The sequence below is a fragment of the Hemitrygon akajei genome, chromosome 11, assembly GCF_048418815.1.
Source record: "Hemitrygon akajei chromosome 11, sHemAka1.3, whole genome shotgun sequence".
Lineage (NCBI taxonomy): Eukaryota > Metazoa > Chordata > Chondrichthyes > Myliobatiformes > Dasyatidae > Hemitrygon > Hemitrygon akajei.
Window position 1 is genome coordinate 160478526 of NC_133134.1, and position 12555 is coordinate 160491080.

The following is a 12555-nucleotide window of genomic DNA, read 5'->3' on the forward strand; positions in this document are numbered from 1 at the left end:
TATCATCATCATTAGGCCTTTTATGTCCCCTACCAACTCTTCCAAAGAACCTCTCAAGCAACGTTTGTTTTTTACTCATCAAGTAATGACTGACTGATGACCTCGCGTACATTCAAGTTCAACAGTGGGCATGACAGGGAATGAGGAAAGGTGCAGCTGACTCATATCGTTTCATATCGCCAAATCATATCGTTTCCTCGCGGCCCGGTAGCGCATGTTGTGCATGTGGTTGGGGACCACTGGTCCAGGTGGTCCAAACACATGGACAGCCGTTGAGACTGCGTCTGCCATTGACCTATTGTGGCGATGGGCAAATTGCAATGGGTCCAGGTCCTTCCTGAGGCAGCAGTTCAGTCTAGTCATGACCAACCTTTCAAAGCATTTCATCACTGTAGATGTGAGTGTTACCAGGCGATAGTCATTAAGGCAGCTCACATTATTCTTCTTAGGCACTGGTATAATTGTTGCCGTTTTGAAGCAAGTGGGAACTTCCGCCTATAGCAGCGAGAGGTTGAAAATGTCCTTGAATACTCCTGCTAGTTGGTTGGCACAGGTTTTCAGAGCCTTACCAGGTACTCCATCGGGACCTTCCGCCTTGCGAGGGTTCACTCTCTTTAAAGATAGTCTAATGTCGGCCTCTGAGACAGAGGTCACAAGGTCATCAGGTGCAGCAAGGATCTTCACAGCTGTAGTTGTGTTCTCCTTTTCAAAGCATGCATAGAAGGTGTTGAGTTCATCCGGTTGTCTGCCTGGACTGCACTTCATAGCTGTAGTTGTGTTCTCCTTTTCAAAGCGGGGATAGAAGGCATTGCATTCATCCGGTTGTCTGCCTGGACTGCACTTTCTCTGTAACATTTCATTTTGCATTCCGTTATTGTTTTCTTGTACTACCTGACTACATGGATGTGATGAAGTCATCTAGAATCAACCTCTTTTATGCCATGGACCCATAGACCATAAGACATAGGAGTAGAATTAGGCCATCTGGCCCATCGAGTCTGCTCCGCCATTTAATCACGGCTGATCCTTTTTTCTATCTCCTCCTCGAACCCAGTTCCCAGCCTTCACCCCGTAATCTTTGATGCCATGTCCAATCAAGAACCTATCAACCTTTGCCTTAAATCAACCCAACGCCCGGCCTCCACAGCTGCATGTGGCAACAAATTCCACAAATTCACCACCGTTTGGCTAAAGAAATTTCACATCATCTCCGTTTTGAAAGTGTGCCCTCTTGTCCTAGACTCCCCTACCATGGGAAACATCCTTTCCACATCTACACTGTCTGAGTCTTTCAATATCTGAAAGGTTTCAATGAGATCCCCCCCTCATAGCTTGACCTATGAACCAAGGGGTCCGTGAACCCCAGGTTGGGAACTCCCAATCTAGAAGGTTGGCAGACGGAGCAAAGTCTCTCAATAATAACCCAATTTACTGATTGTGTCAATGATTGTCATTATAGAAATATTGTAATACAGATGGTTTTGTGGGAACACAACCCATTTATAATACAGGGATGCAGGGTACGGATTACAAATTACACTCGTTACACAACATGTAATACCTGAATCATGAATTCGTTCTCCTCCTCTACCTCACAGACGCAGCGCACAATCTCCAGCTGGCTGTCTTCGCCGTCCCCGGTGTCGTCAGGATTCGTGGTCACATCTACATCCTGACTGTAGTCGTCGTCACTCCAGAGGAGACTGTCTGTGGACGAGTCGCTCGTGGGGTCGTCATCTGAAACATCTGACACAGCAACACTGCTGTCAGACTTGGGCCAGTGTTAGGGACCAAGCAAAGAAAATCAAAAAGACACCAACTCACTCGTCCCCTCGAGTTAACACACCCTGTGAGTGGAAAGAGAGTTGAACTCACTTGGAAAAACACAAGAGGAGACTGAATGTCCCCCAGGTGAGAGTGAGCAAGAGCAAGATGAAGAAACGGCAAATTAAAGCATGCCAGTGTCTGATATGAGGCAGGGTGAATAAGGACAGATAGTGAAAGACAGTACCGATGCAGTGCGACAGTGAGAATAAGAGTGTGAAAGTACCAGAGAGAACACTAAAGTGAAGGTTGGTGTCAATACAGAGGACTGTCTTCATTCTTTCTTGAGAAGCACACAAAATGAGGTCAACACACTGAGGGCACTGCTCTCAGCACCACACTTCGGCATATACAATAAATAGCATTCATGGGATGAGTTTGTTCAGGTGCATCAGTGCAGTGCTCACGTGGATTTTAATTGTCTTTTAATCCATGCACAGTAAAAGGTTCATTTCATTTACCTACTGCAGAGCCACTGAAATCTTCTCCCAATGTCCATGACTTTTCCTACATTAATCTCTCAGCCCAGCTCATCTCCTGAATCTACACTGAAGGTTTCTTCCTCCGCAATTCTACTCCACACTTCCATAGAGTGCCACAGCACAGAAGCAAGACCTTCAGCCCATCTAGTCTGTGCTGAACAGTTATTCTGCCTAGTCCCATCTACCTGGACCATAGCCCTCCATGCCCCTTCTATCCACGTACCTATCCCAACTTCTCTTAAATGTTGAAATCAAACCACTTCCACTGGCAGATATGGCCCCTCAAGTGCCCCTTAAATATTTCATCTTTAATCCTTAACCCATGACCTCTAGTTCTAATCTAATCCAGCCTCAGTTAAAAAAAAACCTGCTTGCACTTATCCCATCTATACCTCTCATAATTTTGTACATCTATTAAATTTCCCCTCAGTCTCCTACATGCCATGAATAAAGTCCTAACCTATTCAACCTTTCCCTATAACTCAGGTCCTCAAATCCCAGCAACATCTTTGTAAATTTTCTCTGTACTCTTTCAAACTTATTAATATCATTCCTGTAGGAAGCAGACCAGAACTCACACAATATTCCAAATTTGAGCTCACCAATGTCTTATACAACTTCAACATAACATCCCAATTCCTGTACTCAACACTTGATTTACGAAGGCCAATGTTTGCCAAAAGCTCTCTTTACGATCTAATCAACTGTGACGCCACTTTCAAGAAATCGTGGATCTGTACTCCCAGATCCCTTTGTTCCACCACACGTCAGAGCCCTACCATTCACTGTGCAAGTCCTCAACCCACATTTTAACCATATTTTTAGCCAGCTAGATGATCTCTCCTCAGCAAGTTTTCTATTACCCGTTTTAAACTGACTGCATAAAGATCTCAAATACTCAACAACCTTTAATAAAATTATCTCATTGAAGAATTCCTCCTGCTTCTCTCCCCGGTACTGTTTCAACTTTAGTTTTTGTTTTCCGCATTAACAACCATTTGATTAAAAATCAGAATTTTAATTGATGGACCTTGGACTAAGTACTGATTTTGTTTTAAACTGTGGGGGAGGGGGGGGGGAGAATGTCCCCCGTCCTCCTCTACCACCTTTCACCCCCTCGAAATCCGCCTCAGTTAATTAATCTTCCCACTTCGTGCATTATCCCTGTAAAAGCTATTGGCAAACTTTTTCAAAGCAAAATAGCTTTCAATGAACATTCTGGTACAACATCGCACTGTAACTGTGACGACGTTAGAGAAAATTTCACTCCAATGGTCTCGGGGTGAACTGGGTTCAAGTATCACATTAAATTAATGTTTTCATACATGCAGGGCAGAAAAATAAATGAAAGGGAAACAAGACCTCTGATTATTTGTGTGCATGTTGCTCTGTCAAATCGTAAACTTGCTATCCAAAGCTCTGGAACTCCAACGATATACACGCCTACACTGCTCTTGCTGTCTGCTGCCTCTGTGTAACACAGCAAACTCATCCCACATGCAGTGAATTGCACTTTCAGCCAACACACTCCACATGACCGTACTAACCTATATTCACGAGCGACTTTCCCCAAATCTCTCAACTTTACTTTAAAATCAACTGCCAAACATTTGCAATCACTTGCAACTCTGCTTCTGCAAATACTGTCTACTGACCTCATCTTGTTACCCTGTCAGATGCACAGCTCACGTGCAGATCAACTATCAAGAGGAAATTGGGACTGGCTGGGTGGTCACCTTGGCCTGATTGGTCCGAACAGCCTGTAATTGTGCTGTATTGTTCTGTATCTCTACAAAACCTTCCACTAAATCACATTAGGCAGCTGAAGTCAGAACTCTTGACCAATGTTGTACTGAAAGTACTCTGCCGTCACTGAGGCTATAAACACAGGAGTCACTTTTCGCCAATTCCTCTTCCTTAGTACACAAAACCTCCTAGGTACGCTTTCAGGATTGTTATGTAAGTGTAATCTAGCCCCTCCTCTAAATCGATAGTTATGTCCAGAACTATAATTCATAGTTGCTTAGGTATTCTGACAACCTTGTGTAATGCCAGCCTCAACAGTCCATGTTGGTGTTTGTGGTCCAAATTGCCCTTGCCTTGACCAACCCTCTCTCCCTCATCTTAAATCCACCTGCACTATTCATCTCAACTGGTTCTAGTCGCTGACAAGTTCCACCTTCTCTGTAACGGAGATGTTCCTTTAGATGGGTTTGTCAGCACCAACTTAAACGTGTGTCCCGCCAGCTTCGTCTCCCCCACACAAATTGAAACATCTTCGCTACGATCCATTCTGTCAACGTGTCTCAGCCTTCTCTCCCTACAGTGACTGCACCTCGAAGAGATCTCACTGTCTGTAGGTTTTTCCAAGGCTTTCTTTTCTACCCCAGAATATGTTAAATACATCAGAGGACACTGCATTAGTGCATTTTGGAGAGAAGGTTGGGGAGGGGGAGGGGGGGAATGGAAAAATAAAATCAGATCACCAACCGTCAAATTTCAGTCCATCCATGTGGTATCCCGAGTCAGAACTGCATAAGGATGTGTATTTATGGGAGAAAGGAAATTTGTAAGAGGAGGAAGATCTGGTTGAAAGGAATGTGGATTTTTTGGGTGGGTAATCTCTGGAGACATCTATGTTCTCTTCACTGTCAGAAAACTCTGCGATCAAAGAATTCAAAGACGTCAGCACAACACGCTCAACGACATTGCACAAACCGGGCTGAAGCAAGATAAATAAACAGACACCAGGACGAGCGAGAGGATAAACCGGCGTTGAGTCGGCAGATCATGAGAGGGCTGAGGTATCTTGTGGAAAAGGAGGGCTGATGGAGAGACACCTCCCTCTGCTTGTTACTGGGATGTCCACATCTCTGGGGGAGACTAGTACCCCCTTTTAGATCATTGCTCCACAATTCCCACCCCTTCCTGAACAGGGTGGAACACCGAGTCACTTTGGGACATGGCTAGGATTCGAGGGAAAACGTGAAGGAGCCCATCCTCGTCGGGTATGCCAGCTGCTGAAAGCTAAGAAGCTGCAGGTGCCTGTTGCATGTTCAATTAGTGGGGAACAGTTACCTAACACAGTCCCTGGCTAATGTGCAATCCTTTCACCAGGAGCATAAGAACAGACCTTTTAGACTGGGGTTGGCTCTGCTTACTCCTTAGGAGAGTGATCGCCTTCCTCCCTCTTTCCGTACCCTCACTCCCCAAGACTGCGCTCATCTACAGCACTCAGAACTGAATCCACAACTCTGAACTAGTGAAGGTCTCAGCCCAAAACCTCAACAAGCTGCAGACTCACTTTCAAAGACTTGACAACTCATGTTCTCGGCATCAGTTTTATACTTGCAAACTTCGTCTTCTTCTGCACATTGTTTGTCAGTCTTTACGTACAGTTTTTCATAAACTCTACTGTATTTCTGTATTTTTCTGTAAAAGACTGCAAAAAACGGATCTCAGGGTAGTACATGGCGACATATTTGTACTTTGAAAATAAATTTACTTTGACTTAACCCTGCATGTCTTCACAGATCTGTAATAACTTACTGGCACCACACTGATTTGGAGTATTAATGTGACAAACATTTCAGAAATAGTTAGTCTTATACTTTTGCTTAGCTGACTGAGCAATCCTCATCATCTGATGAGGATGTTCAATTTCCTCATCCACTGTCAGCATGAAACATATGGAGAACTTCATACGAAACATAGACACATACAACACTTCAACTGTAGCCTTAGTCCATAAGGCCTTAAGATACAGGAGCAGAATTAGGCCATTCAGCCCATCGAGTCTGCTCCACCATTCCTTCGTGGCTGATTTATTATCTCACTCAACCTCATTCTCTTACCTTCTCCCCATAACCTTCGACATCCTTACTAACCTCCACTTTAAATATACCAAACAACCTGGCCTATACAGTCGTCTGTGGCAATGAAGTCCACAGATTCACCACCCCCCGGCTAAAGAAATTCCTCCTCATCCCTGCTGTAAAGGGACGCCCTTCTATTCTAAGGCTGCACCCTTTGGTCCTAGACTTTCCCCACTATAAGAAACACCCTCTTCACATCCACTTTGTCTTGGCCTTTAAGTATTCAATAGGTTTTAATGAGATTCCCCTCTCATCCTTCTAAACTCTAGTGAGTACAGGCCCAGAGCCTTGGGAAGGCAATCCTTGCTGGCAGCAGACAAGGTATTTTATCTGCCCCTTCTACCTGGGGTGTGGGTGGGGAGCGGGGAGGACAGTCCAAGGGAACATTGCATTGTCCATATGTTAAGCAATCAACCATCTGCCTTGAAACAAATCATTGGTGCTCCAGAGACGAAATGCAAAATTCAGAGGCAATCTTATGGACAGAAGGGAACATAATTCGGGGGCTCGGTTAGGACCCGATGCCAAACTTTTTTAATGCAAACACTCGTGCAACCATGCACACAAAAACTCGCATGTTTGCATGCACACACTTACACTCATGCCCACGCGACATAATTGCTATCTGCCGTCAGAGTACTGGAACTGCATAATTAAATCCATTTCTTATTTTCCCCGTTCTTGGGCTCAAAGACGTGCAGACCAGCTCAGACACAGAAATATACTGAATTTCAATATCCAGTCTGGTCTGCAAGCGGCTGTCCATGCAAACCAATAATAGCATTTAATTATCTTCTTCCTTTGTCCCTTCCTCTCTTTCTTTCACCCACCTGGTCAAACTACTCCGTGCATCTGCCTCAGCTGGGAGTGGTGTCCAAGCCTCTCTCAGAGGGTGGTGAGAGAGTGGAATGAGCTGCCAGCCCAAGGTGGTGCATACAAGCTGATTTCAACGCTTTAATAAAGTTTGGATAGATACATGGATGGTTGGGGTATGGAGGGCAGATCAGAGGGAAGAGGCAAATGGATTTGGCACAGACTAGATGGGCCGAATGGCCCTTTTCTGTGCTGTACTCTTCTATGTCTATGTTCATCCAGCTCCAAGATTCAATGGGCTCCCAATAACCGGAATCGCTCACCTTCCATCTAATTTGTCCCGAGCTGAACTGTGGTTTAATTCCTGCTATCTTGGCACAGAAACAATCATTACTGTATCTGTATGTTTCGTGTAATTGTTCTATTTCACGTCTGTTGATCAGCTCTGTGACTCTGCACTGTAACCTCACTATAGCTTTGACAAATCACTGGGCCACTGTACTTTGAAGTTTTACTCTTAAATGTAATTATTTAGCAATATATTGCAGGGTAGGCCCTTCCGGTACTTCCAGCTACGCCACCCCACCAGCCCCCGACAAGCCCGATTACCCCTAACCTAACCATGGGACAATTTACAGTGATCAATTAACCTACCCAGAATGTATCTGGACTGTGGACAGAAACTGGAGATCCCAGAGAAAACCCACACACTCCACAAAGAAGGTGTTCTTACGTACAGTGCCAGAACTGAACTCCGAGCTCCAGAACGCTCCAAACTTTAATAGCCCCACACTAACCACAATGCTACCGGGCTTTATGCAGACTCTTCATTTTCATGTCCTGTATCTCTCATGATGAAAGCTGAAGCTTGCTTTACACCTTGGTCAACATAAAGGGGCTGCCTCTAGTAACACCTCGTGGGCCTGAATCTACACTGAATTGCTTTACACTCCCAAAACTTTTGACAACTCCAACATCCACCTCCCTCCCTTCCTCGGTGATGCCTTGAAGCAGGCAGCAAGATAATCCACTTTGGGAGATGGTGAAGAGTCATGAATTTGGAGCTCTACAGAGGCCAGGCAGGAAGAGAGATCACTTTCTCTAAAGGACCAGATGTGCTTTACGACAATCAATTGGGAATAGGCCCTTCCAGCCCTTTGAGCTACCTTTGCCCAGCCACCCCAACTTAACCCTAACCTAATCACGGGACAAATTACAAATTACAGTACGTCTTTGGACTGTGGGAGGAAACTGGAGCATCTGAAGAAAACCCACACATCCCATGGGGAGGACGTACAAACTCCTTACAGCGTTTGTCCGTACAGCACTAATAGCTGCACCTACTGAAATTCAATATTACATCTGAAGTTGACTTTATTCATTGAATTTAAATTCTCTAGCTCACAGGGTGGGGTTTAAATCTGTACGTCCTGATCACAGTTTAGTCCTGTAACACAATCCACCCAACTGGATCACGCTAGATTCCACTTGCTGCTTTTTAACCCTTTGTCTCACTTCAACTGCACCTCACTCACCCTCTTCGGGCAGTCTTCACCTCATACTAATACCTACTCAGTGTTAGGGAGAGACCTTCCCCCCCCCCCTCCCCTCCAGAACTGGGTGTGGATGAGGAGTGGTAGTGATACCTACCTGTGTTCACAGCAGGTGGGAGACCTTGATCTTTGCTCGCGAGAGGGCAGGGTCAACAAGGTCGACCGGTAGACAGGAGACTGTGCAGTACTCAAAATGCCGCGGCACCGAGCCGGAACTTCAGCCGGCGATCTACCTTCACGGATGCCGCCTGCCCAGTGAGCCCCTCCAGCGCTTTGCGTGGTGCCTCAGCTGGTAGCCCAGGCAAGGACCGTGAAAGAGACCCCAGACGCTGGAATCTGGAGGTCTGCTGGAAGAACTCAGCGGCCGGAGAGCATCTGTGGGAGGAAAGGCACTGTCGCCATTTCAGGTTGAAAACCGGATGTCAACAATTCTATTCCTCTCAGAGAGACTGCTCATCCATTGAGTTCTTCCAGTTGCTTGTGAAAGTTAGGGAAAGTCACCAGCTCAGTGACTAGCTACCTGTGTCGCCAATTCCAAACATTTCCCATGCATTAAAATCCTCTCACCAGACTTCACTTTCTTTTTCTTTTTTTTCTTTTTCTTCAGTTTAACCTTGAGGAAATCTCGTAGCTTTTTCTCCTTGGTCCTCTCTTTCGTTCCTGTGTGCAGCCACAGCAGAGAAATGAGACAATATACGTCATTTTAGAAAACCGACAAGGACACTGGTTAATTATTCAACTTTTCAGTGCGGGTGTGTTAATGGAAGAGCGGTGTCTGCCCACAGGCTGCATGCCCACACTCGGCGTTCAAGAACGTAAACTGAACTGCATACATACACAGAGCTTGTGCATAGGAAACTGGCAGAGTTCAGAATCTGATTTAGTATCAGTGACCTACGTCATGAAATTTGATGGTTTTTGGTAACCTGTATACTACAAGTTACAGTAAGAAATATTAAACAAACAAATAAATAAGTAAATAAATAAATTTGAACTCAAATAGTTCAAAAAGAGAGCAAATGAATGTGGTGGTGCTCATGGTCCATTCATAAATCTGACGGTGGAGGGGAAGAAGCTGTTCCTAAAACATTGAATGCGTGTCTCCAGGCTCCTGTACCTCATCCCTGATGGTAGTAATGAGAAGAGGGTTTGGCCTGGATGGCGAGGGTCCTTAATGATGGAGGCCACTTCGTGAGGCAACACCTTTTGAAGATGTCCTCGATGGTGGGCAGGATTGTGCCTGCGACAGGGCTGGCGGAGTCTAGAACCCTCTGTAGCTTTTGCCGATCCTGTGCAGCGGAGGCTCCACGCCGGATGGTGGTGCACCCAGTCTCTGTGCTTCATGCATTCTATCTTGGGAAAACTGGGCAGGTGGAGTCATACAGCACCGAAATAGGCCCTTCGGCCCAAATGGTCAATGCTAACCATGATCCCCATCTTAAGCTGGTCCCACTTGCCTGTATTTTTCGCAACCTCTCCTAAATCCCTCTAACCTGGAATATGCGCCAAACAAGGGGAACTAGTCCAAGTCCCTTTTAAATGTTGTAACTCTACTTGCCTCAACCACTTCCTCTGGCAACGCATTCTATATACTGGCCACCCTCTGAGTGAAAGGGTTACCTCTCAGGTTCCTATTAAATCTCTCCCCTCTCATCATAATCCCTGGCCCTCTACTTTGTGATTTCCCTGCCCTGGGAAAAAGGCATTCTCCCTTTCTCTGCCCCTCATGATTATATTGTTGTTATTGAGTGCCGTCGACTCACAAGATCACAAGACAAAGGAGCAGAAGTAGGCCATTCGGCCCATCGAGTCTGCTCCGCCACTCCACCATGAGCTAAACTATTCTCCCATCTAGTTCCAATTTCCAGCTTTTTCCCCCATATCCCTTGATACCCTGACTAATTAGATACCTATCAATCTCCTCCTTAAACACCCTCAATGATTGGGACTCCACAGCTGTATGTGGCAACAAATTCCATAAATCCACCACCTTCTGGCTAAAAAAATTTCTCCTCAGCTCTGTTTTAAATGGGTACCCTCTAATTCTTAAGACTGTGACCTCTTGTCCTGGACTCACCCGCCAAGGGAAACAGCTTTTCCACATCTACTCTGTCCAACCCTTTCAACATTCGACTCATGGTGACCCTATGGATTGTGTAGTTTTCGTGGCAAGATGCAGAAGTATATTACCAGGCCTTTCTTCCCTGCAGATAGTGCTGTTGCCCAGGCTAGGACCCAGCCAGATTCGAACTCAGGAGCATCCACTTCAAAGTCCAGTGTCGATGCCACTACACCACCCACCAGCCGATGATATTACACACTCCTATAAGATCACCCCACATTTTCCTACACTATGTGAGGGAAGTCCCAAGCTCACTCCAAAGCTCAGTCTCTCAAGTCCAGTCAACGTCCACAATCTTCTCAGCTATCTTTCCAGCTTAATGATATCTTTTCGACAGCAGAGTGATCAAAACTGGACAAAAGATTCCAAACACATTAACAACACTTCGAAGGCACTTTGAGAGGTACATGGACAGGAATGGACAAGAGGGGTAACCCTCTCCCCCAGGTTCACAAATCAGTGAGAGCAGAGCTTGAGGCTTAGTGCTTGGTGACAGGAGTTGATTATGAGGATCGAGGCTTGAACTGGCAGTCCGATGTCGAGGCCTCGACCTTCCTGAGGTTAGGGGACTGTGTACATGTGTGGGTGGGAGGGGGGAAAACGGGGTTTGTTTTGCTGTTTTTGTTCCATTGCTTGTTGTGTTCTGCGTTGTTCTGCTGAGCATCGTGGGTACGCTATGTTGGCACTGGAACTTGTGGCAAGTCCTGCATTCGGACTGTCCCCTGCACGTCCTCGGATGGGTTGGTCGTTAATGTAAACTATGCATTTCACTGTTTGTTTCGATGTCCGTGTGATAAATAAATCTGAGTCTTGATCTCGGAGTGGCACAGCAGCCATAGATTCCTGACGTGTCAGGACAAGACCACAGTAACCGGAAACAATCCCGTTATCTACCAAAAGGATAACGATCAGTTGCTGGTGGTCACCAGAAATGAGACCCAGCAGCCCAAGGGAAACATCTTAGGCCCTTCTCTAACCATGAGACCATCAGAAATACAGTACGGTCTTAGGCACTAGGGTGCCCAGGCCTTTTACACAGTCCAGTAGTATTTTTATGTGTTACACTGTACTGCTGCTGCAGATTTCATGACACATGCAGGTGATGATACACCAACTCTGATATGGGTCTCTTTTGTGGACTGAGAGTGGGAAGGGGGCAGGGAGAGGGGAGGGAGCGAGAAGCACCAGAGAGACATTCTGTAATAATCAATAGCCTAATTGTTTGGAATCAAATGACCTTGCCTGGGGTCTCAGGGCTGGGTGTACCTGCACCCACCCCGGCTCTCCTCTGCCACCTGTCCCCCCACCTCTCCAGCGTTGCTCCACCCTCACCATTCCCAACATCCTTTGCCCCTGCCAGATTTACAAATTCACTCTCTGCTCCATTTTGAGCAGTCAGGAATTAACAACTTACACTTTAAATATACCCTCGGACTTGGCCTCCACCACAGCCTGTGGCAGAGCATTCCACAGATTCACCACTCTTTGGCTTTAAAAAAATCCTCCTTACTTCTGTTCTAAAAGGTTGCCCTCAATTTTGAGGCTGTGCCCTCCAGTTCTGGATACCCCCACCATAGGAAACATCCTCTCCACATCCACCCTGTTTAGTCCTTCCAGCATTCAGTAGGTTTCAATGAGATACCCATGCATTCTTCTCAATTCTAGTGAATACAGGCTCCAAGCTGCCAAACGCTCTACATATGTTCCCCTTTCTTTCCCAGAATCATCCTTATGAACCTCCTCTCCAATGACAACACATCCTTTCTGTGATATGGAGCCCAAAACTGTTGATGATACTCCAAGTGTGGCTTGACAAGTGTCCTACAAACCCCCAGCATTATGTCCTTGCTTTTATATTTTATTCCCCTTGAAAAAAATGTCAATAT

At 45.8% G+C, this 12555-nt stretch overlaps 1 protein-coding gene across 6 annotated transcripts in view; it reads right to left on the bottom strand.

The window, feature by feature from the left end:
- LOC140736189 (PHD finger protein 20-like) overlaps positions 1-12555 on the bottom strand; it is a 98926-nt gene that overhangs the window by 27835 nt on the left and 58536 nt on the right. For 4 of the 6 annotated variants that reach the window (XM_073062087.1, XM_073062084.1, XM_073062083.1 and 1 more), the window contains 4 exons: positions 9115-9207; positions 5611-5748; positions 4797-4967; positions 1562-1746 (listed from right to left, as the gene is read on the bottom strand). In XM_073062087.1, coding sequence (XP_072918188.1) covers positions 1562-1746; positions 4797-4967; positions 5611-5748; positions 9115-9207 — 587 coding nt within the window. The remainder of the gene's footprint in view (positions 1-1561; positions 1747-4796; positions 4968-5610; positions 5749-9114; positions 9208-12555) is intronic. The other 2 variants (XM_073062088.1, XM_073062086.1) reach the window with 1 other exon arrangement.